Genomic DNA, 20,467 nt, shown 5'->3' with positions numbered 1-20,467 from the left:
CCTCACCACCTGGGGGCGGCCCCGTCAGGAAGTCCAGTACCCAGTTGCACAGGGCGGGGTCGAGACCCGGGTTCGAGACCCTGGGTCTCGAGCTTGATGACGAGTTTGGAGGGTACTATGGTGTTAAATGCTGAGCTGTAGTCGATGAACAGCATTCTCACATAGGTATTCCTCTTGTCCAGATGGGTTAGGGTAGTGTGCAGTGTGGTTGCGATTGCGTCGTCTGTGGACCTATAGGGGCGGTAAGCAAATTGGAGTGGGTCTAGGGTGTCAGGTAGGGTGGAGGTGACATGGTCCTTGACTAGTCTCTCAAAGCACTTCATGATGACTGAAGTCGTTTAGCTCAGTTACCTTAGCTTTCTTGGGAACAGGAACAATGGTGGCACTCTTGAAGCACGTGGGGACAGCAGACTGGGTTAAGGATTGATTGAATATGTCCGTAAACACACCAGCCAGCTGGTCTGCGCATGCTCTGAGGACGAGGCTGGGGATGCCGTCTGGGCCTGCAGCCTTGCGAGGGTTAACACGTTTAAATGTTTTACTCACGGTGGCTGCAGTGAAGGAGAGACCGCATGTTTTGGTAGCGGGCCGTGTCAGTGGCAATGTATTGTCCTCAAAGCGGGCAAAGAAGTTGTTTAGTCTGTCTTGGAGCAAGATATCCTGGTCCACGACGGAGCTGGTTTTCTTTTTGTAATCCGTGATTGACTATTCCCTCCGCAAGGCAATCAAACAAGATAAGCGTCAGTATAGAGACAGAGTAGAGTCGCAATTCAACGGCTCAGACACAAGAGGTATGTGGCAGGGTCTAGTTTGATTGATTGCCTTGCGGAGGGAATAGCTACACTGTTTGTATTTGGTCATGTTTCCGGTCACTTTGCCCTGATTAAAAGCAGTGGTTCACACTTTCAGTTTCGAACAAATGCTGCCATCAATCCACAGTTTCTGTTTTGGGAATGTTTCAATAGTTGCTGTGGGTACGACATCGCCGATGCACTTGCTAATAAACTCGCTCACCGAATCAGCGTATTCGTCAATGTTGTTGTTTGATGCAATGCGGAACATATCCCAGTCCATGTGATCGAAGCAATCTTGAAACGTGGAATCAGATTGGTCGGACCAGCGTTGAACAGACCTGAGCGCGGGAGCTTCCTGTTTTAGTTTGTGTCTATAGGCTGGAAGCAACAAAATGGAGTCGTGGTCAGCTTTTCTGACAAACACGCGCACACACAAAAACATACCTATCAACCCTCAGGCATATCTGACATTTAATCCGCACTGGCCTGTAATACACTTTGATGCAGTTCCTTCAATTAACATGCACTCTCTGTGCAGCAGCAGCACTTCATAAGGCAGAGTCCATTTATATTAGTGTATCTCTCACAGCACACCAAGACCCAGACTATTTAATAATTCAATAGAGACTAGGCTGTTTGAGGCTGACAGGCTCATGGGAGAGAGGTGAGTGGTCTGGGTTAGACACACATACATCCAGTGACTGTTGAGCTGTGTGTGTGTGTGTGTGTGTGTGTGTGTGTGTGTGTGTGTGTGTGTGTGTGTGTACCTGTGGTGCCCCCTACTGGTCGTGGCCTGGCTGAGAAGGGGAGGTCTTCAGTGTACAGGCCCCTGGTGGAATAGTGGCTGTCTGGGGGGAGCTGGTCAACATGTCCTGGGTCACCTGGTGGCAGGTAGCTGGAGCCCTGGCCCTGTCTGAAATACAGTACAAATGTCAAATAGAGGTCCTATTGTATAACGTCATAGCTTCTATGATGTGCATCAGCTGCAGACGTCGGTCATTGTTTCAGTGTGTGTGTGTGTGTGTGTGTGTAAATCAAAAGAAGATCAACCAAAGCAAATCACCACCATCTCTGTCTTTTATTAGGTAGTTAGGAGACTGGATCAATTAAACCAGTGTTTCCCAACTCCGGTCCTCGAGTACCCCCAACAGTACATATCTTTGTTGTGGCCCCGGACAAGCACAGCTGATTCTACTTGTCAAATAATCATCAAGCCCTTGACAAGTTGAATCAGGTGTTTTTGTCCAAGGCTACAAAAAAAATGTGTTCTGTTGGGGTTACTCGAGGACTGGAGTTGGGACACACTGCATTAAACTACTAAAATAAAGATGAATCATGTATGAGGACAAGTCCCTGCCCTCCGCATGGACACACGCAAAGGAAAACAACCCCCCACGAAAGATCTGGGAATATGAGACCATAGATTCAATGTATGGCTCAATGTAGCCTACAGTATGTATGGCTCAAAGTAGCCTACAGTTGTGGGGGTAAACGTAAGAAAAATTAAAATGCTCTTCCTATCCTCTCAGAGTTAGTTAGCTACACATACTATTACATTATATAACAAACAGTTGAAGTCGGAAGTTTACATACACTTAGGTTGAAGTCATTAAAACTCAATGTTCAACCACTCCACAAAATCCGTTAACAAACTATAGTTTTGGCAAGTTGGTTAGGACATCTATGTGCATGACACAAGTCATTTTTCTAATAATTGTTTACAGACAGATTATTTCACTTATAATTCACTGTATCACAACTCCAGTGGGTCAGAAGTTTACATACACTAAGTTGACTGTGCCTTTAATCAGCTTGGAAAATTCCAGAAAATGATGTCATGGCTTTAGAAGCTTCTGATAGGCTGATTGACATCATTTGAGTCAATTGGAGGTTTACCTGTGGATGTATTTCAAGGTCTACCTTCAAACTCAGTGCCTCTTTGCTTGACATCATGTGAAAATCAAAATAAATCACCCAAGACCTCAGAAAAAAATGTAGACCTGCACAAGTGTGGTTCATCCTTGGGAGCAATTTCCAAACGCCTGAAGGTACCACGTTCATCTGTACAAACAATAGTATGCAAGTATAAACACAATGGAACCACGCAGCCGTAATACCGCTCAGGATGGAGACATGTTCTGTCTCCTAGAGATGAATGTACTTTGGTGTGAAAAGTGCAAATCAATCCCAGAACAACAGCAAAGGACATTGTGAAGATGCTGGAGGAAACAGGTACACAAAAGGATCTATATCCACAGTAAAACGAATCCTATATCGACATAACCTGAAAGGCCGCTCAGCAAGGAAGAAGCCACTGCTCCAAAACAGCCATAAAAAAGCCAGACTACGGTTTGCAACTGCACATGGGGACAAAGATCATACTTTTTGGAGAAATGTCCTCTGGTCTGATGAAACAAAAATAGAACTGTTTGGCCATAATGACCATCGTTATGTTTGGAGGAAAAAGGTGGGCTTGCAAGCCAAAGAACACTATCCCAACCGTGAACCATGGGAGTGGCAGCATCATGTTGTGGGGGTGCTTTGGTGCACTTCACAAAATAGATGGCATCACGAGGCAGGAAAATGATGTTGATATATTGAAGCAACATCTCAAGACATCAGTCAGGAAGTTAAAGCTTGGTCACAAATGGGTCTTCCAAATGGACAATGACCCCAAGCATACTTCCAAAGTTGTGGCAAAATGGCTAAAGGACAACAAAGTCAAGGTATTAGTGGCCATCACAAGGCCCTGACCTCAATCCTATAGACAATTTGTGGGCAGAACTGAAAAAGCGTGTGCGAGCAAGGAGGCCTACAAACCTGGCTCAGTTACACCAGCTTTGTCAGGAGGAATGGGCCAAAATTCACCCAACTTATTGTGGGACGCTTGTGGAAGGCTACCTAAAACGTTTGACCCAAGATAAACAATTTAAAGTCAATGCTACCAAATACTAATTGAGTGTATGTAAACTTCTGACCCACTGGGAATGTGATGAAAGAAATAAAAGCTGAAATAAATCATTCTCTCTACTATTATTCTGACATATCACATTCTTAAAATAAAGTGGTGAATTTTTACTTGGATTACATTTCAGGAATTGTGAAAAACTGAGTTTAAATGTATTTGGTTAAAGTGTATGTAAACCTCCGACTTCAGATGTAGGTATTGTATCTCTATGGTAAGCTACTCACCGCTGTAGTAAGCCTTGGACTGAAGGAGGGGACATTCCTAACTCAGCGTATCTCTGAGGAGAGAGACATTTTGTCAGGACAAAGACACACAGACACTGGGATGGACAAGTAAAGATTACAGGGACCTCACTGAAGCGTGCAGATCATGTACAATCAAAACCGATATCACCCACTAACACAGTATATATCCAGATAAAGCACTTTACACATAAAAGGCTGGAGCATAATATTGCTATTTATGTTGATTGAATTTTACATTACGCCATGATAGATTTTGGCTGAGAGTCTAACATCGTACAGCACACTAAGCGTTGGTGTTTTGCTGGGAGACATGGAGAAATAGCCTATGGGATTCTCTTGTTTCAGCTGGATGTTGTTTTCCTGCTCTAAAAGTGACCTTTCAGAGCACATTAATGCACTGAACCAGAACAAGCACTGAGAATGGCTTTTATGAGAGCACAGATGAATTTAGAGCTCTCTCTACACCTGAGGTAGCCAACTGTCTTTATTGGGCTGGTTTTAGACAACAGAGCTATTACTCTGCTAAGACGTCTGTATGAATTTAAAATGACTGGGAGTGAACTTTATAAAACTAAATAGGAAAGGTCAAAGAAAATGTTCATAAAGAAAGCTGAAGAGACTAACCTTTATTTGCTCTTATCAAATAAATGAAGGTCTGCTCTTGCCTCACATGCCCTAAAATCAACTTTGAACAGCAGAAAGTTCTATATTTAAGAAAGGAATGCAGTGTACATTTAAAGCACTGGCATATCCACTACTATTGTATTATACATATAGTGCTGGTATTTGTTTGAAGAGGTTGAATCTGGACTGGAAACTCCCTAATATATGTAATTCATGATAAACAGCTCCTTTCTCACATTTGAATGTATATTATATTGTAAATCTTCCTAATATGATCAGTGTAATTGGGAACACACACTATAGCAGTAATCTCATATAACCACACGTAACACAATGCAGTATCTTATCATTTAATTAATTAGCATGGTACCGCCTTGAGGGCAATTACGAACTGGTCATTTTCTTTTTTTAAGCACAGTCAACGGGTTGCTGCATTGCACGTTAAACAGAGGACTGTACTGTAGTGTTTTGTTGCGCCTTATGGTAAATAACCATACCAAACCTCCAGCAGCCTTACGTCTCATATGGTTGGGCTGTGCAGCTCACATGTCCTAAGATTTAGGAGTTTGTTAGGAACATATGTGCAGTATTACTGTAGACTTATGGCTCGCGCAATGTACTGTAGTAGTGTGCAGCTGCATGAAGGTGTGCTGTAGTAATGTAGAGTTGAGTGGGGTCAGGGGGCTGGGTGGGCGAGACAGATGGAGACTTCCTTCACTGATTAGTAACTAAGAAGATCTAATTCAACCGGAACATGTTGTAAATGCAGTGTGTCTGTGCGGAGAGTCAAACTGACAGTGAAAACCTGAGAGTGGCGAGGTAAAGGAGGAAAAAGAGTCAATCGTGACGTATGTAACAGTTATCCATATTACATTAGGAAAACGGTGCACTGCTGCACCTCACGCTTACGAAAGCCAGTGAAATCCCCCCCAAAAACCTCGAACTTACGAGACACCCTTCGGTGTCAATTGCACTCGTCTGTAGCAGGACAAGGACCAAGCAGGAGAGCTGTCAGTAGTCCCCAGAGGTGTTAGTGAATCAATAGAGCTGTGGAGGGGGAGGTCATACAGACTCACCGAGGAGAAGGGGCTGAGTGCTGGGTAAGACGAGCCCCAGGGGCGGGTTCCACCGCGGGGTGGGGGGCTGGAGCTGGGGAGGTTGGAGTTGACACCAGTTTGGGTGAGGCCGGCCGTGCTGCCCTGGGAGTTGGGGGAGACCAGGGCAAAGGCATCGTCCAGCAGAGAGTGCATCTGCTGCCGGGCCTCCTCGATGGAGGGCTGAGGGGGCATGTAGGGGGGCGGAGGAGGGGCATGCCCCGGAGGGGGCGAGTTGGGGCCCAGGAAGACGTCGTCGTTGGGGGAGGGGGTCCCGGACTCTGGGGCCTGGTCAGGGTCCGACTGGGAACAATAAGAGACTAGATTTGACTAATGTATTACTAATGTAAAGAAGGGAGGAGAAAGATGGTCATTAGCCAAAGCCATTATACACATCATGACTCTAATATTCATTCAGATCAGTTTGGAGTTTGAAAAAATATATATACATAAAATGAAAAATTATTATTGTTATTTAACTTTTTTTAATCACAAAAATGTGATTCTGTTATATTTTTGTAACAACGCCAAAAAGAACAGAAATGTTTTATGTACGTTACATCTGGACCCCGACCAAGAAGACATTGCTCTCCGTTGACAACATAAAAGCACCTTTTACTCTCTGACTGAGATTTCTATTGTGTGTGTGTGTGTGTGTGTGTATATACAATATGCTCCACAGGTATACCCACCACATAGGCCACGTTGTTGACCCCAGGGTATTTCCTGTAGGTGCCGTCGCTGTCGTTGGAGATGAGGCGGTCCTTGTCTGCGTCCGTCAGGCTGCCGTTCAGCTGGTGCTTCTTCTTCTGCTTGGGAGAACGCCTCCCCCTGCCACTGAGAGAGAGAGAGAGAGATGTCAATACAGAGTAGCAGCACATACAGTATTATGGAAGGGCAAACAAACACCCACTAACACACTGAAATGGCACCCTATTCCCTACAGTTAACTATTTTTGACCAGTTGGTCTAAAATGGCACTAATCTTTATATAGTGCACTACTGTTAAGCTGCACTCAAAAGTAGTGCACTATATAGGAAATAGGGAGCCATTCCCGACGCAGAGACAGAATCAAAGGGTTTAGGCCTGGACTCTTATCTACTGGTCGTTTGGAATGGAATGGAGGCCCGGCAATCTGAAAAGACATCAAACGTGAGGGCTTTTTATTCAATGGGAGACATCTTTATCTTTCTCCCTAAAATGTTAGCAAACTGAAGGTGCATTTTTAAAAACTCCCTTCTACTTTTCCACTGTCTCAACTACTCTCCTACCGGTAGGAGACTTCTCCTCATTGTGACTGCAAAAAACACCGGAAGTTTCTCCCAAGTTCAAAGTGATCAAAGCAAATTAGTCTAGATGTTTCTGGGGGGCGTACAGCTCCAAAAATGAATTTTCTCTGTCAGTCATCAGTGAAGAACAGCTGGATGACATTCTCTTGAAAAAAAGTTCAGAATCGTGGTATCTTTTATAATGAGAAACATACAGCAGCTCCCTCAGGTACATTTACTGCACAACCACGCATGCACACCCCTCACTGTGTGCACCCTACCCCTCCCAAACCCCAAATAACTGACCTCTTTTTAGGCTCCATGAACAGCGAGGCCATGTGGATGTCGGGGTCCAGGATCTTGTCGATCTGCATCTGGGCCTTGTGGTAGATGCGGTCCTGGTCCTTGGGGTCAGTGGTCAGACCGTTGTCCACCAGGTCGTCCATGGCAGGGAAGTCATAGTGACCCTTCCTCTTGGCCCGCAGGCGGATCTTGTTCCGGTGGTGCTCGATCTCAGACTTGTGCCTCAACGCCACCTGGGTCTTAATAACAACAGCCAGACATGACTGCAGTGACTCACTTGGCCAGATGCAGCTTTACTATACGTACTGCACACTTCATTTGACCTTGATTTATACAGGTGAGTCTGACTGAGGATGACATCTCTTTTGTCTGTACACTCTTCAGAGAAAAAGGTGCTATCTGGAAGCTTAAAGGGTTCTTCGGCTGTCCCTGTAGGACACGGGCGTCAAACTCACTCCAAGCAGGGCCATGTGTCCGTGGGTTTTCGCTCCTCCCTTGTACACTAATTAGTAAGGAACTCCCCTCACCTGGTTGTCTAGGTCCTCCGTGGAATGTGTTTGACACCCCTGCCATTGGAGAACCCTTTGAATAAAGCCTTTTTTGTTCCAGGTAGAACCCTTTTGGGTTCCATGAACCGTTTTTGGTCCCAAGTAGAACCCTTTTTTGGTTCCAGGTAGAACCCTTCTTTGGTTCCATGGAACCAAAAAAAGGGTTCTACCTGGAACCAAAAAGGGTTCTCCTACGGGGACAGCCGAAGAACCCTTGTGGATGTCCAGACAGTGGGGAGACTAGAGAGGATCAAGAAACTCATATTAGAATCTACTGTTCATTACTGTAACCTGCATACATGTGTCTGAGGAAGGGTGTTAGTGGGTCCTAGAGGTTCAGCGTCTCACCTCCTTGTTGAAGATGTTGTGTGTTTCTTGCCCACTACCATTGATACCGTTGACAGTTGCACCGTGGTGCCGGGCTGGGAAGGCCATGGGCTGCATGGCGATCAGCTGGATCTTATTGGACAAGCGGCGGCTGTCATCGGCCGAGCGGGACATGCGGTCCACATGCTCGAAGATGGAGGCCGACGACAGCTGCTCATCATGGCCGTTCATGGGTGGAGGACCTGAGGGGGACCAGGGAGGAAGACTAAGGTCAACATCACAGCCAGGCAAGTTTGTGATAGAACTTACAGGTGTCATGCAACTATTTTCACCACCAGGGGGCAGATCCTTTGAAATAGATTCACTGAACAGTGGACTTACTACACAGGCATGAAACTGCATTCAATCGGATTACTACTTTTAACATGATCAAGATATGTTTATATATGTATTCCAATGTAAGCTAATGTTTTTTTTTGGGGGGGGGAGCTACAACAAGACAAAGGCAAGTTCATGGCAAAGCTAACGTTAAAACTACTGTTGTTCAAGAACATTCATTGCTCCCCATCTCTGGGACGACCCATCTGACTTCTGAATAGTGGTGATTGATGAGAAGCACGACACAAAGCAACCACGACACAACGGACGTCACGTCACGGTCGCACAGACAGCAGCTACAGGTCCCAAAAGCCTCATGTCTACTTCAACACCGAGAGAAGTTGAACTGACAGAAAGCAAAACTCTTACCAATTCTATTCTTCCCTGAAAGCCAAAACAGACAAGACAGAGAAAGTGAAGTCACGGGAAAACAACAGACAGAAAGATTCAAGTTAAACAGATGACAAGGTAATTCTGTTTAAAACATATCCATATAGGCTAAAGTCTCTCCCTACCATTTCTACGGGACTAAGTCAGCGGCAGACCCAGAGCAGATACTGGAGGAGTCGGACATCGCTCTGCACTACATCATCACTGGTGTGTATACACTACTCTGAGTGCTATGTCAGGTCTTTGACCATCCACAGCAGAGGGTCATTTAGAAGAAGAAATTCCAGTGCTGATAACGTCCTGTCTCCTGGCCTCAGCCAAGCCTATTTAGACTGTGGAGAGAAGCGAAGGAGCCTCTGTTTAGCATGTTGAGTAGCAGCCCTGAGAGGTAGTGTGTGTGTGTGTGTGTCAGTTTGTGTGTAAGTACTGTAGCGTGCAAGAGGAAGGGCTTTGAGGTCGTACTGCTGGAGCCATTCCTCTGTGGTGAGTCAGGTTCAGTCTGTGCCTGGCTGGCGTTGTCTCGGTCTCTGTCTGCACAGTGTACACACCCAGCAACCAGGCCAGAGTGGTACTACACAGGTCTTTCAACAGACTGTCAGACATACTACCTACCTCGCTTTCACGCTAACTCAGTCTCTCCCCCTTCTCTTGCTCTCTGTCCCTCTCTGTTCCTCCTTCACTCCGGGTCTGTCTATCAGTTGCTTGTTTCTCTTCCTCTAAGTCTCTATTTCCCTTGTTTTTCCTCTCTCCCTCTCTGCTCCCCTGCCCCGCCTCCTCTTCTCTCTATGTTGCCATGGACACTTGCCATTTAAAACATTGATGGGGATCTTGCGGGCCTGCTTGCTGTCGTTTGGCATGGCGATAGCTCTCAGGTTCTCCTCGGCTGACTCCCTCTCACGATCACTGGACCCAGCACTCACCATGGAGTCCCCGTCCGATGGAGAGATCCTGTCCCCGGAAAGCCACACACAAACTTGTCATGTTCGTACAAACATGCGAGCACGCACACACACAAACATGCTTACACACGTATACACAATTCCGAAGCTCTATATACTATATAGAATGAAAACAACAGTGCTTTTCAACAGTGCTTTTCATTTGTAGTGGCTTTTTCTCAAAAGAAAACAGCTTTTTTGTCATAATCTATCACTAGGATTATTCCCATTGACAGCATAATTAAGTTCCTAACTTGGTAGAGCAGCTCTCCAGAGTCAAGGACGTCAATATCAATCCTCTCTTTCAATCATTACCACTCTAATCCCCTACATTAGTGACAATGTGACAGCAAACTATCACACATCACCGGATTCAGAATGCTGACTGCCACTCCTGCATTCAAGCCTAAATGATCTGCTATTAGCTGAAGCAATTAGCGAGGAGAAATGATCTTTCAGTCAGAGCGACCATTCTCCCGTCTCACAAGAATAGACCATCACATATTGACACCACTGATTTAGCTGTGACGGTTCGGCAGTGGGGAGGCCAGCGATAGGCTACTCTACACAAACTGCTAACCCTGCTGTGTGGGTCATGGGACAGAAAATGAACTGAGCTGTCCACAGTAGGTCAGAAAGGAAGTACAGTGGGGAGAACAAGTATTTGATACACTGCCGATTTTGCAGGTTTTCCTACTTACAAAGCATGTAGAGGTCTGTAATTTTTATCATAGGTACACTTCAACTGTGAGAGACTGATTCTAAAACAAAAATCCAGAAAATCACATTGTAGGATTTGTAAGTAATTAATTTGCATTTTATTGCATGACATAAGTATTTGATCACCTACCAAGCAGTAAGAATTCCGGCTCTCACAGACCTGTTAGTTTTTCTTTAAGAAGCCCTCCTGTTCTCCACTCATTACCTGTATTAACTGCACCTGTTTGAACTTGTTACCTGTATAAAAGACACCTGTCCACACACTCAATCAAACAGACTCCAACCTCTCCACAATGGCCAAGACCAGAAAGCTGTGTAAGGACATCAGGGTGAAATTGTAGACCTGCGCAAGGCTGGGATGGGCTACAGGACAATAGGCAACCGTTGGTGCAATTATTAGAAAATGGATGAAGTTCAAGATGACGGTCAATCACCCTCGGTCTGGGGCTCCATGCAAGATCTCACCTCGTGGGGCATCAATGATCATGAGGAAGGTGAGGGATCAGCCCAGAACTACACACCTGGTCAATGACCTGAAGAGAGCTGGGACCACAGTCTCAAAGAAAACCATTAGTAACACACTACACCGTCATGGATTAAAATCCTGCAGCGCACGCAAGGTCCCCCTGCTCAAGCCAGCGGATGTCCAGGCCCGTCTGAAGTTTGCCAATGACCATCTGGATGATCCAGAGTAGGAATGGGAGAAGTTCATGTGGTCTGATGAGACAAAAATAGAGCTATTTGGTCTCAACTCCACTCGCCGTGTTTGGAGGAAGAAGAAGGATGAGTACAACCCCAGGAACATCATCCCAACCGTGAAGCATGGAGGTGGAAACATCATTCTTTGGGGAGGCTTTTCTGCAAAGGGGACAGGACGACTGCGCCGTATTGACGGGAGGATGGATGGGGTCATGTATCGCGAGATCTTGGCCAACAACATCCTTCCCTCAGTAAGAGCATTGAAGATGGGTCGTGGCTGGGTCTTCCAGCAACCCGAAACACACAGCCAGGGCAACTAAGGAGTGGCTCCGTAAGAAGCATCTCAAGGTCCTGGAGTGGCCTAGCCAGTCTCCAGACCTGAACTCAACAGAAGATCTTTGGAGGGAGCTGAAAGTCCGTATTGCCCAGCGACAGCCCCGAAACCTGAAGGATCTGGAGAAGGTCTGTATGGAGGAGTGGGCCAAAATCCCTGCTGCAGTGTGTGCAAACCTGGTCAAGAACTACAGGAAACGTATGATCTCTGTAATTGCAAACAAAGGTTTCTGTACCAAATATTAAGTTCTGCTTTTCTGATGTATCAAATACTTATGTCATGCAATAAAATGCAAATTAATTACTTAGAAATCATACAATGTGATTTTCTGGATTCTTGTTTTAGATTCAGTCTCTCACAGTTGAAGTGTACCTATGATTAAAAATTACAGACCTCTACATGCTTTGTAAGTAGGAAAACCTGCAAAATCGGCAGTGTGTCAAATACTTGTTCTCCCCACTGTATATGTAACTGCTTTTACATTTTCTACCAGGATTATGTATCATAATATTTAATTTGTAAAGCGCATTTCCCACGCTCAATGTGCACAAGGTAGAAACCAAAACACAAAACAAAGCTCAGCAACAATACATCAAAACAATCGCAATATATCAAACCATTACCTACTAAAATATAGACTATATGGCATTTCTATAGAAGGAAACCCCTTGAACAAAATACATCAAATGTCTAGTGTACTGCATTAATAATTGATTAAGATGGGCTTTTGTGAATGGAACATCTTTCAAAACCTGTCTACTGGAATCTCCCTGCTGAGGTGAATGAGGCAGAGCTGCACAGCCAGCCAGCGCCACACACACACACACACACACACACACACACACACACACAGACAGACAGACAGACACACACAGTGGGGGCTACTGACCTTCCTCGTCTGCGTGCGCTGCGGGAGGCCTTGGTGGAGGAGACGGAGGTCCCCTTTGACTTAGGGGTGGGGACCTCGCCGTACTCAGATGCGGCTTCCTTGGAGCTGAGGTTGGGCAGGGGAGGGCCGGGGGCGCCGGCCTCCTGGATTACCATGATGTCATCCTTACTGTGCTGGCCCAAGTGCAGCTTGGCAAAGTCAAAGCCCTTCACACTGGGAGCCTGGAGCTGGCAAGGAGGAGGATAGAGGACACACAGAGGAGGAATGGCGAGACAGAGGAGGGAGGGAGATGGAGAGAGAGAAAGAGATAAACAGAGGGAGGAGGGAGAGAGGAGGGGGATAAAAGAGAGAAGAGAGGAACAGGAGCAGGAGGATATATAACAAGGAAAATGGAGAGATTGAGAGTGGAGGTGAGAGGGAGAATAAAAACAAATCAGTCATCGATTTGCCAGCAGCTTTCAGAGTCGAAGGACGATGTCATCAGACAGATATACGACCGCAGCGGGAGGGAGGACAGACAGACAGAAGTAGGCCAGGCAGGCTGCCTTTCCCCCCAGGAGAGAGAGATGTGAGCGAGCGAAGCGACAGAGAGATGGAGGGGTAGTGAATTGTGAGTGACTGGGGCTGACTGAGTGATGGGGAGAGCGCAGGGAGAGTACAACAGGCATGAATGAATTAAAAGCAGAGGGATAGTAAAGTGGGGTAAACACAGGACTGTCTCTCTGTCTGCTATCCTCAAGGGGTTTGTGCACTGGAGTCTAAAGCCTCACGGGCTGTCTCGCAACACAGGAGTAGACAGAGAGACCTGAGCTGTGTTAAGTTAGTGCAGTAAGTGGGTTTCTGGTGTTAAGAAATCAGTCAAGTTACAGGGATTCCTTATAGAATATTGAATGAAAAAGAGGAGACTGGTTGACACTGCCACCATCCCACACTAGAACCCTCGACAGCCTACATTAAATCGACATATGGGAATTGATTCTTCTGGTGGATCACACCACTTTCTCTAAAATGTCCTGCTCTGATGGAGTGAAACATGGATGGCTTCACGAGAGGCTTGTTCGATGTGCGTTTACCACTGGGTCCACTGGGAAGCTGTGTGCTGCTCTGCCTCTCTCCTCCCCATCACTCTCTATTCTGCATGTTAATAGCTAATATCCCCTCAACATCAGACACCTTCTAATTTCAGACACTCTCTAGCTGTTGGAGAATGTGTGTGTGTATATATATATATATATATATACAGTGCCTTGCGAAAGTATTCGGAAAGTAGTGTCTCGATGTTCAAAACTGATAGAGACATACCCCAAGCGACTTACAGCTGTAATCGCAGCAAAAGGTGGCGCTACATACACTTAGGTTGGAGTCATTAAAATGTCACAAATTTCTTGTTAACAAACTATCGTTTTGGCAAGTCGGTTAGGACATCTACTTTGTGCATGACACAAGTAATTTTTCCAACAATTGTTTACAGACAGATTATTTCACTTATAATTCACTGTATCACAATTCCAGTGGGTCAGAAGTTTACATACACTAAGTTGACTGTGCCTTAAAACAGCTCGGAAAATTCCAGAACATTTTGCCATGGCTTTAGAAGCTTCTGATAGGTTGATTGACATCATTTGAGTCAATTGGAGGTGTACCAGTGGATGTATTTCAAGCATTACCTTCAAACACAGTGCCTCTTCGCTTGACATCATGGGAAAATCAAAAGAAATCAGCCAAGACCTCCACAAGTCTGGTTCATCCTTGGGAGCAATTTCCAAACGCCTGAAGGTACCACATTCATCTGTACAAACAATAGTATGCAAGTATAAACACCATGGGATGCAGCCGTCACACCGATCAGGAAGGAGACGCGTTCTGTCTCCTAGAGATGAATGTACTTTGGTGTGAAAAGTGCAAATCAATCCCAGAACAACAGCAAAGGAAAGGACCTTGTGAAGATGCTGGAGGAAACGGGTACAATGTATCTATATCCACAGTAAAACGAGTCCTATATCAACATAACCTGAAAGGCCACTCAGCAAGGAAGAAGCCACTGCCCCAAAACTGCCATAAAAAAGCCTGACTACGGTTTGCAACTGCACATGGGGACAAAGATCATACTTTTTGGAGAAATGTCCTCTGGTCTGACGAAACAAAAATAGAACTGTTTGGTCATAATGACCATTGTTATGTTTGGAGGAAAAAGGGGGAGGCTTGCAAGCCAAAGAACGGCAGCAGGTAGCCTAGTGGTTAGAGCGTTGGACTAGTAACCGAAAGGTTGCAAGATCGAATCACCAAGCTGACGGTACAAATCTGTCATTCTGCCCCTGAACAAGGCAGTTAACCCACTGTTCCTAGGCTGTCATTGAAAATAAGAATTTGTTCTTAACTAACTTGCCTAGTTAAATAAAGGTACAAGGTACACCATCATGTTGTGGGGGTGCTTTGCTGCAGGAGGGGCTGGTGCACTTCACAAAATAGATGGCATCATGAGGCAGGAAATTATGTGGATATATTGAAGCAACATCTCAAGACATCAGTCAGGAAGTTAAAGCTTGGTCACAAATGGGTCTTCCAAATGGACAATGACCCCAAGCATAATTCCAAAGTTGTGGCAAAATGGCTTAAGGACAACAAAGTCAAGGTATTGGAGTGGCCATCACAAAGCCCTGACCTCAATCCTATAGAAAATGTGTGGGCAGAACTGAAAAAGCGTGTGCGAGCAAGGAGGCCTGCAAACCTGACTCAGTTACACCAGCTCTGTCAGGAGGAATGGGCCAAAATTCACCCAACTTATTGTGGGAAGCTTGTGGAAGGCTACCTGAAACGTTTGACCCAAGTTAAACAATTTAAAGGCAATGCTACCAAATACTAATTGAGTGTATGTAAACTTCTGATCCACTGGGAATGTGATGAAAGAAATAAAACCTGAAATAAATCATTCTCTCTACTATAATTTTGACATTTCACATTCTTAAAATAAAGTGGTGATCCGAACTGACCTAAAACAGGGAATGTTTACTAGGATTAAATGTCAGGAATTGTGAAAAACTGAGTTTAAATGTATTTGGCTAAGGTGTATGTAAACTTCCAAATTCAACTGTATATATATATATATATATATACACACACATTTTGTGGGACACGCTGTATATTGTACAATTCGAATGTGCAGCAGACCACACTATTTAATATACAACTTTTTTTTTACCTACATGATTCATACTAATTCAAATGTTAGTATTACACTTTTATCTACTTTCTCAAAACACAAGATTCATCTGTAAAACAAATAATGAGACATTATTTGGTTACAACACTAAAGAAGATGTGGGTGAAGAACCATTTTTAAGAGTCTACAGGAGGGCGCAGCGGGCTGCGCAATGAAAAGTTGACAGGCAAGTCTTTTTTTACTGGAAGGTTAGCCTAGGATCAAGTAAAACACTTCAGATACGAGGTTGGTGTCTCTTTTTTGAACACAATTGAAATGGATATATCTTGTAATAGAACAAAATAGTAAGGTGGCCAATAACTGGGGACCGTATGCCAATAATACGGGGCCGTATTTTTATTTGCTAAACCTCTTATCAAAAAGCTGATAGTAGTAGTACTTCAACTGAAATGTCAAACATGCTAATTGCTACCACGTTAGCGAACATTTTTGCAACATGAATAATCACTAGACATTGATGGTTTGATCAAAAGATAACCCTGCTGAAGGTTCTATATTTCTTACACGCTGTTGAATATGCATATAATACAGGGTGCTACGCTAAGCTTTTGTCCAGTATGATAAACCGGGCATGCTAAGCAGTAAGCAGTAAGCAGTCTTACAGTCACCAACTGAATATCTAGGTAAAAACATCACTACCCCACACAGATCTAGACTATGCTACTGATTCTACTCACACACTATTCACTAAGTCGGGAGATAACAAAAGAGAAAAAAAAATATTGAAACCTTGGCCTAGTCTAATGGGAACTACAGTACTTACTAAAGACTGATACAGTACATGATAGTATGGTATCCATCCAATATATGGCCTGGAACTACAAAAACTATGATGATAAGCATCAAAAACATTGAAGCCAAGTATTCAAAAAATACTTTGTTTTATTATATGTAAACATGACTACTGCGCCAAACTAGCTACCATCTCTGTGTGTCTGACCAAACGCTCTCTAAGGCCTGGAAACAGGCCAACACGTCTAATAAGGAGAGGACTACTTCCTTTATACAGTACATTGTACCTTCTGTTTTGCCTTCTTCCCTTTCAACACTGTTTTCTCTTTCTCCTTTTTCTCTTCCTCCTCATAGCTCTCACTTTTCTGCGTGGGCTTTGGTTTTGGCTTGGGAGGAGGAAGCTTTGGCCCCTGAGCAGATGGAGATCGATACATGTGATGAGTTGACAAGGTCTCTGGGTGTTCACTACCATGTTCACTTCATTGCCCCTTTAGTACAGGGACAATATGCTACCATCCTCTGCTCACAACAACCAATGGATCCAAGTTCACTACACACTACATAACCCATTTTCTTCAGGGTCTTCTACAAACTACTTGCTTCTACTTTGTACCTTCCCCTTTTTCTCATATTCCTCCTCCTCCTCCTCTTCTTCTTCCTCCTCTTCCTCCTCTTCTTCTTCTTCCTCATCCTCTTCCTCCTCACTCTCACTAAAGGTTATTTGCCTCTTGATTGAAAGAGGAGACCTTGATTCCCTGAATGGTGATCCCCTGAATGATGATCCCCTGAACGATGATTGAGTGGACTGAACAGAAACAGGAAAGAGAAATAGAAGTGGAAAGAGGGGATGTGTTATGTGATGATGGATGATAGAGGTGTTGGGCAGAGGTAGGGAACGATAGATGTGTCTGATCATCAATGTGTGTGTGTGTGTGTGTGTGTGTGTGTGTGTGAGGATAGAGATTAGACAGCCCCCAGCAGCAGCAGCAGTAGGCAGAGCAGGTCCTAACTGTCTGGATAGCAATGAGTGTGTATTATGCAGGGTGTCTGTGTGAGCGTGTGCATGCGTATATGTGAGTGTGCGCATGTGTGTGAGTGTGTTACTGTCAGCCAGGGGGATCTTGCAGAGCTGTGTAGAGCTGCAGTACAGCAGGGGCAGCCATGGGCAAGAACACAGCCGCTGTGCCTTACAGCAGTGAGAGCCAATTACTGTCGGGCTTGCCTGCCACATAGGGAGCTTGTAATCCTCTCTAATGCATGGGATGCTGCCACATAGGGAGCCTGTGATCCTTTCCATGAATACACTGGATCACTGGACAATAGGGGAGGGAGATGAGCTAAACTATATGGGAGTATAGAGTAGTAGTACTATCAGCACAAGGGCAAAACTCCCACTTAAGTCACATTTTCACTTAGTCTCCAATTGACACCAAAACAATTCTACTTAAGTTGTAGGATTCACCCCAGAGACCCAGCCTGAGACTACCACAACCACCCTATATGGCGAGAACTATAGCCTTCCAATCATGGGGTGGCAGGGTAGCCTAGTGGTTAGATTGTTGGACTAGTAACCGAAAGGTTGCAAGTTCAAATCCCGAGCTGACAAGGTACATATCTGTCGTTCTGCCCCTGAACAGGCAGTTAACCCACAGTTCCTAGGCCATCATTGAAAATAAGAATTTGTTCTTAACTGACTTGCCTAGTTAAATAAAGGTTAAAATGTTTTTATTTTATTTTTTTAATAAATAAATATGTATGGAGGAGTGGGCCAAAATCCCTGCTGCAGTGTGTGCAAACCTGGTCAAGAACTACAGGAAACGTATGATCTCTGTAATTGCAAACAAGGGTTTCTGTACCAAATATTACGTTCTGCTTTTCTGATGTATCAAATACTTATGTCATGCAATAAAATGCAAATTAATTACTTAAAAATCATACAATGTGATTTTCTGGATTTTTGTTTTAGATTCCGTCTCTCACAGTTGAAGTGTACCTATGATAAAAACGACAGACCTCTACATGATTTGTAAGTAGGAAAACCTGCAAAATCGGCAGTGTATCAAATGTTCTCCCCACTGTATATATCCATCCCCACTGTATATATCCATCTGCAGCATCTCTGTGCATAGTACATTGTACTTTTAGTTATCTCTGATACTGACAGCTATTTGTCCCTCTCTACCTTCACACACAGCATAGAGAGTGATGTGTTATCAGCCAGTCGACTCCTCTGTGTCTCCACTGCTTGTGTTATACTGCTTGTGTTATATCTAAAAAATATATCTATGTTCATATATCTAATAACTACACAGACAGACCAGACAGACTGATCCATCAGAGAGACAGGATAACCCCTAATAACTACACAGACAGACCAGACAGACTGATCCATCAGAGAGACAGGATAACCCCTAATAACTACACAGACAGACCAGACATACTGATCCATCAGAGAGACAGGATAACCCATAATAACTACACAGACAGACCAGACAGACTGATCCATCAGAGACAGGATAACCCTTAATAACTACACAGACAGACCAAACAGACTGATCCATCAGAGAGACAGGATAACCCTTAATAACTACACAGACAGACCAAACAGACTGATCCATCAGAGAGACAGGATAACCCCTAATAACTACACAGACAGACCAAACAGACTGATCCATCAGAGAGACAGGATAACTCCTAATAACTACACAGACAGACCAAACAGACTGATCCATCAGAGAGACAGGATAGTCGTGTAGAGTAGGGCCATTTAAGACCGTGGTTATGGACAAAGAGACAGGCAACATAAACATGTAAGACCCAACACACCCAGACATGACAACAGGTTAAAAGAGGTGAATAAACTCTAGGATCATGCTCCTTGGCACATCGTCCCTCCTCCTCCCCTCCTCCCCCCTCACCTTCAGTCTCTTTATTTCTATCAGGTTTTTGATCACCTTCTGTCTCTGCTGGACAGTGGTCATGGCGTCGGGCTGGAACTCCAGCTTGTCGGTGCGACACAGCTTCCAGTACAGGATGGAGATGATGACGACGGCCACACCTAGCGGCACCACCACGCCGACAATGATCCACACGCTGGTGTTCTCCGTGTCCGTGGGAGGGTAGCCCGCCACCTTCTCCACAGCTACAGGGCCATAGAGACATACTTAACTTCTTAAGCTTCCCCCCTACTTTTTCTGAAATTCTGTTAAAAATCGCGCAACATTTTGGCGTCCTGCTACTCAGGCCAGGAATATAGTATATGCATATGATTAGTATGTGTGGATAGAAAACACTCAGACGTTTCCAAAACTGTTTAAATCACGGCTGTGACTATAACAGAACGTCTGTTTCATCGAAAAGCGCAGGAAAATCTGATCACTGGAGATGGAAAAAAGTATCCATGCGCCACTCCCATGAATTGTTAAAGGTGAACCGTAATATATTTGGCCAAGCTTGCAGTACCTACAGCTACCACAGGATCTATAGAGTCTCCTCATTTGAATCTGAATTGATTCTTGGTAGATCCGCCCAAAGGGAACCGATTCTCTCCGACCACCGACCCGAGGCATTGTCTGCCTTTTTCTCCGGACATTTTTTCCACACGGCAGGCTATCGAATTTACATCGCCTCCTGATGATTTTTATAGCTTATTAACGTGTAGTTATACCTAAAGTTGCATTAGAAAGGTATTTCGAAGTGTTTTGTAAAAGTTTATCGTCGAATTTTTAACTTTTAAAAAATGACGTTACGTTATGAAACGCTCTTTTTTTCCGTTTTCCACACAGTCTTCATAGATCGATATCTAGGCTATATATGGACCGATTTAATCCAAAAAAGACCCAGTATTGATTATGGGACATCAAGGTGTGCAAAGAAAGAAGATGGTCAAAGGTAATTAATGTTTTATATTTTATTGTGCGGTTTGTGTAGCGCCGACTATGCTAATTCTTTTGTTTACATGCCCTACGGGTCTTTTGGGGTGTTGCATGCTATCA

General features: G+C 44.5%; 1 protein-coding gene across 2 annotated transcripts in view; it reads right to left on the bottom strand.

Annotated features, from left to right (window-relative positions):
- The window catches only part of si:ch211-1e14.1 (UPF0606 protein KIAA1549), an 87,594-nt gene that overhangs the window by 6,594 nt on the left and 60,533 nt on the right, over positions 1-20,467 (bottom strand). For both annotated transcript variants that reach the window (XM_024423871.2, XM_024423872.2), the window contains exons 11-19: positions 19,427-19,614; positions 12,521-12,747; positions 9,746-9,888; positions 8,194-8,414; positions 7,301-7,536; positions 6,418-6,562; positions 5,708-6,028; positions 3,987-4,039; positions 1,562-1,707 (exon numbers count right to left, since the gene is read on the bottom strand). In XM_024423871.2, the coding sequence (XP_024279639.1) occupies positions 1,562-1,707; positions 3,987-4,039; positions 5,708-6,028; positions 6,418-6,562; positions 7,301-7,536; positions 8,194-8,414; positions 9,746-9,888; positions 12,521-12,747; positions 19,427-19,614 (1,680 nt within the window). The remainder of the gene's footprint in view (positions 1-1,561; positions 1,708-3,986; positions 4,040-5,707; positions 6,029-6,417; positions 6,563-7,300; positions 7,537-8,193; positions 8,415-9,745; positions 9,889-12,520; positions 12,748-19,426; positions 19,615-20,467) is intronic.

This window comes from Oncorhynchus tshawytscha, linkage group LG06 (assembly GCF_018296145.1).
Source record: "Oncorhynchus tshawytscha isolate Ot180627B linkage group LG06, Otsh_v2.0, whole genome shotgun sequence".
NCBI lineage: Eukaryota > Metazoa > Chordata > Actinopteri > Salmoniformes > Salmonidae > Oncorhynchus > Oncorhynchus tshawytscha.
The sequence above is the reverse complement of the archived record's forward strand: the minus strand, read 5'-3'. Positions and strand labels throughout refer to the sequence as shown.